Source organism: Tetrao urogallus, assembly GCF_951394365.1.
Source record: "Tetrao urogallus genome assembly, chromosome: 3".
In the NCBI taxonomy this organism is placed as follows: domain Eukaryota; kingdom Metazoa; phylum Chordata; class Aves; order Galliformes; family Phasianidae; genus Tetrao; species Tetrao urogallus.
Genome location: NC_136815.1, coordinates 7,417,978 through 7,423,312, shown reverse-complemented (window position 1 = coordinate 7,423,312; position 5,335 = coordinate 7,417,978). Strand labels below are relative to the sequence as shown.

The 5,335-nt window shown below is 45.7% G+C and overlaps 1 protein-coding gene across 1 annotated transcript in view; it reads right to left on the bottom strand.

Annotated features, from left to right (window-relative positions):
- The window catches only part of ST3GAL1 (ST3 beta-galactoside alpha-2,3-sialyltransferase 1), a gene marked incomplete at both ends in the record, with an annotated part of 21,595 nt that extends 20,615 nt beyond the window's left edge, over positions 1–980 (bottom strand). The window contains one exon of the mRNA XM_079533759.1: positions 669–980. Coding sequence (XP_079389885.1) covers positions 669–980 — 312 coding nt within the window. The remainder of the gene's footprint in view (positions 1–668) is intronic.
- Positions 981–5,335: the final 4,355 nt, after the last annotated feature.

The following is a 5,335-nucleotide window of genomic DNA, read 5'->3' as shown; positions in this document are numbered from 1 at the left end:
AGTTGGAAGGGACCTTTAAAGGTCATTTAATCCAACTCTCCTGCACTGAACAGGGACACCTACAGCTAGATCAGGTTGCTCAGAGCCCTATCCAGCCTGACCTCGGATGTTTACATGGATGGGGCATCCACCAGCTCTCAGGGCAACATGCTGCACTGCTCACCACATTTATTATAAAAACTTTTTCCTTATATCCTGTCAAAATCTCCTCTCTTATAGTTTGACACTGTTTCTCCTTGTCCTGTCACAACAGATCCTGTTAAATAATCTGTCCCCTTCTCTCTTATTGCCCTCCTTCAGATATCAAAAAGCCTCTCTCAGGTCTCCCTGGAACCTTGTCTTCTACAGGCTGAACAGCCCCAGCTCTCTCAGCCTTCCACATAGGGAAGGTGTTCCAGCCCTTGGACCATTTTTGTGGCCCTCCTCTGAACATGTTCCGAAAGGCTGATTTTCTTAACTCGCAGCCAACGAACATATGCAACAAGTACCTGTGTGGTAAACATCAGCAAAAACACTCATTTTCTCCCTATTCTGACTGCCTCGTTAACTGGGACCACAAATATTTACAGCAGGAATTCCCTCCCACCACCTGTTCAGCATCACCCGAGGTCCTAAATCTCAACACACCAAGGGCAGGCCGCCCCGCCACCAGCACACCTTCCACTTACCAGCCACCACCTGTAGTTGTCCTCTGGGATCAAGGCATTTTGTGAGGTCAGGAAAGGTTGCATAGTTGAGTTAAACCTCTGGTCGAACCAGAGGGAATGTCCCAGCTCGGAAATACAGGTGCTACAGCTACACGGCCGCCTAGGAAATTTGATGAGTTTTCGGACTTGCTCAGAAAACTGAGTGATGATGTATCTAGGATCCCAAGTGGTCATGGTCACCTGCTGCTTGTAGTTCAGCAGGAACGACGTCACTGTGATGAGCACGAAGGCGAATGTGAAGACCTTCACGTTCCTTTTCCTGACGGTGACCATCTTGGTGCTGGTGGAGCACGACGTGGTGGGAAAGCTAAGGCAACACGGACAGGCTGCTGCTAGTCCTCTCAGGGCTGCTCACCACCTGGGGCCTAGGCTATACCTACAACTGCAGTACCTCCGTCCATAGGGGAAGAAGATTCGTTTTTCCCAGACAGGCTTAAAAAAAGGCAGAGCTGGGTATTTCTTTTCCCTATTCACGGTGCTTGGAAATCTCTTCCACTATGGCTTCAACAAAGACAGATCCTTATCCTTTCACATTCCAGGTCTTCTGTGCAGGACCCAAACTGTAAAAAGCAGACCGTGTTCTTTCTTTCCTTATAGACAGTTCACCAAAGATCAGATCATTAGGGGATGTATATTCCAGCTGAGAAACATACTTTGATGTCCATTTAAGCCATATAGAGCAGTTCGCAGCCTGGAGACACACACATAGAAAAAGAGAAAAACAAATGTCAGTTTCCATGCTTTTCACCGCCCATCCCAAAACTTGAGCCCTCAACACAGCACCAGCTATGACTTCAGCTGCCCTAAATGCATACCAAGGAGCTTCAGGCTGAAATTTCCAAAAGGGCAGAACATGGACCTGTGGACGTTGAGCCCCTTTATATTGAGTCAGCCACAGCTCTCTGGCCCTGTTTGAATTACAGGTCAGTCATTTGAATAGCAATGAAACACCTTATTCCCTTAGGCTGACCTTGATAGCCACCAGATAAGCCAAGTATGCATAACATGATCCAGCTGAACAAAAAGCGCCAGACAGAGGAGGGAAGGACAGGAAGGAAGAAGAGTTCATTCCATTCTCTTTCTCCCCCAACAGGCTTCATTTCCTAAGCATTCTGGCTGGATTTGTAATTCAGAGAAAGCTAAGCAAGAATAGCTCATATATTCTGGGACAGACGGAGGAAGTTAAAGGATAAATGGCCTTTGTTTTGCATGGATTATTGTTATTTTCCGTCTTACTGCCAAGGTAGGCTAGGTACAGCCAGCTTTTGATCTCTGAGGCTCCCCTGAGATCCCAGCCAGGCAGAGAGGCAGGGACTGGGGGCTGCTGAGCAGCCCGGATGGGGGATTTAAGCAAGCACCAAGTCTTTAAAAGCTAAATAATGGATCCTTCCTCCCACAACACCACTGTTTCATGGGAAGAAGGTGTCTTGTGGCTTTTTAAAATTTAGATCTTTGCAAAAAAAAAAAGGCCTCTAAAGTGTCATCGCTTAATCAGCATTCTCTTAACTAAAAGAAAAAAAAAAAGGAAAAACATTGGAGAAGAGTCTGCATTAGAATACGGGCAGTTTGTGAAAAAGCAAAAGCCCAGAAAACAAAGTCTTGTGGACTTAGCTTCAGGCATCCAGCCAGCAAAGAGCAAAACAGCAACTGTTATCTGTCAGAAATTCCCATATTAAACTAATCCTTGTAGGCTCCCTCCCATTTCACCCCCTCCCCCCCCCCAAGCTCCTTCACACAAAGGAAAGAGGTTGCTGCCTCTTCACTTGGGAATCTGCAGGGACACCCTAAAGGCCAAACTGCTTTTCCAAAGGGCTGGACATAGATACAGCACAGTTTTTCAGAGGTGCTGTTTAAATATTTACCGAGTTCTGTAAAGCCAAACCTGAAAGCAGGAGCTTCGATCATGGTTGTGAACCCCTGCTCTGCTCCAAGTTTCTCCTCCGTGATGGGCAGTGCGTGCCACCTAGTTAGTCGCTGCTTGCCAAATGCCCTGAGATTTATTTGCTGCCTGGACCAAACAAATGCAACCAAGGCTGACAAGCAGGTCAACCTGGATAACGAAAGGCTTTATTAACCCAGGCTGCTCAGGCAGTGAATTACACTGTAGAGAGCAATCCTGTGTGCCTGTTTCTAAAATGAATATTTTGAAGGGACCTGTGGTGAGTTTCGGTGCTAACCAGAGACCTCCCTGGGTACAGTTTGGGATTCACATTCCAAAAGGCACTGGGGATGAGGTCACCATGCCTTGGAGAGTAGGAATGGGATTTTAACAGCCCTGTCCACACCAGTTGGTCTCTGTGCCAGAGAGCGGTCCCAAATCTGTTTGCTTTACTGGTATGGATGCAGTTGCTAGTCTAAACAAAAACACAGCCCCCAACCTCCCCAGGAAGTGCCAACTCCCAGAAACAAACTGATTCTCCATTTATGGGCCGGATAATTCAAAAGCTGCAATGTTGGCTGGCTGAACTCCTCCTGCTGTTAATGTTGAGCCAAATCACTGTTTGTCAACACAGTTGCTGCTCTTCAGTTATTTTTAAGTGGAAGAGGGAGGGGACCTTCTTGGAAAAGCCCATAAAATGGGGTATTGTTCAGAAAAGAACACAATTGCAGCCTCAAAAACAAACACCCATTTCACAATGTTTTTTTTTAACTCATCTGTGGTTAAACTTATATTTAGAATTAAAAAAAAAAAATGCTGTATTTATGCAGTGAACTGCAGTGACAAACTGTAACCATACCAGCCATTATAGCACAGGGTGAAGGTGAGAAAAGAGCAGAACTCCCACGGCCCTTCTCCAGCGTGGAAACGCACACCACACACTCTATTTTAATTCTGACTATTTCCGTTTACTTAGGAATGCTCGTGTTTCCTATGGGCGCTCAGAATAGGAAAATATATATATAAATATATCCTGACAGAAAGGCTCTCGGGACTATAAATATGACTTAGGGCCTGAGGAAAAGGCATGCTGAAATGAATAGAAAAAGTTTTCATTGGCTTTGCTGTGACTTGGATCAGGCCCATTTTTTTCTGTTCTTAACACAAATTAGATCGAACCCGGAGATCAGGATTTTCTTTCTTCCTTGCACTAAGGCTTCCATTGCATCTGAGACCACGCACCGTGCAAGAAGAGTGGGGCAGTGCCAAAGTAGCAGCCAGCCCTATGTTAGCTGTTGATGTGAGACCTGGCTCTGGGCTAAGCGCCTGCAACCCCCACTCTAGAGGAGTTGTTTCATCTCCCTATACTATTTGTACTAGTCAATTTAACTTATTGCAGAGAAGCAGCGTGCAACCAGACACGGTTTTATCAACACAACTCACTGTGACCTTGCCATTCACATATCTGCAAACAGGTCGTTTCGGCATTGGACCAAGGAACAATTCCTGAGAACTTAAGATGTGGAGGTTAAGTGCCCAGCCCTGATCAGCTATGATGCACCAACAGTTTAATGGGGTTGAACTTCACTGTGCCTGTGCCTACCTTTATCTGTTGTCAGCAGGTTAAGCTATCTTAAGCTACTGGGTCTTACCTGCAGTCTGGATTTCTCCTGCTTCCTTCCTACTTCCTCCTGCTTCCTACGTAAACTCTTGTTCTCATGTAAAATACCCTTGGACATGCTAAGATAACTTAATTCTGCAGCGAACTTGCAATACACAGTGGCATACAATGCAGAGAAAATGCAAAATTGCATTTCTCAGGCAAGATCAAAAGTGAGGCAGGTTCGTTCGTGGTGGGTTCTAAGTGCAGGAGTGGTTCCAGTGCGACTCCATGGTCATTAAGGAGGGCAGAGCTTAGTCCTCTAAGTTTTATGAACTGAAATAAAATATCCTGGGACTAATCCACTGCAATTAACTGTGTTCATTGTTTTCTTGTATTCTGGAAAGAAGGAAAATCAATACATTTGTTTTCCTCCTAGGGTAGATCTTATTTGTATTGCAAAATCGGAAGAAACACTTTGGTCCTTGCCAACTTGGAATGTGGATAAAATCAAATCTATGTGATAGACTAATAAAAGAAACTCCTAAGAACTTCAGGAAATACTTTTTTTTTTTTTAATAAATCCACCTTGTAATGCAGTGTATTCTCATTGCATTTGTCAGGTAACGTGAAGAAAGCTCACCTGTACACCACAAAGGAGCACAGAGAGACATGGACAGGTGGGAAGTCCAAACAGTACCCTGTCTCGCTGCTTCCTGGCTCATCTTAGGGAGCCATCAACCCATCAGAGCCCATTTCCTCAAGCACAGGGGCACGAGGGCAGATGAAAATGTGAAATAATGACTCAGAGAAAGAGCTACCCTGTCTGAGTCCATGGCTATCCCATGACAGCCTCAGCCCCACTGTCCAGGTGTGAAACTCACGCAGATAAGCCAACACCAAAGCACTTTCTGCCTGCCTGGTGGCATAGAGCACAGTATGGGATGCAAGGGAAAAGCATCTGGGGATAGTAGAACCTGATCTGGTGCTTACTCTAGTGATTGGCAACCCTGCCCACGTCAGGGGGGTGGGAACTAGATAATCTTTGAGGTCCCTTCCAACCCAAGCCATTCAATGATTCTATAATCCAGGCATGGCACTGCCCCAGCCTCACCTTCTCCTAGTTGCTGGATCTGGACCAACTGTCCC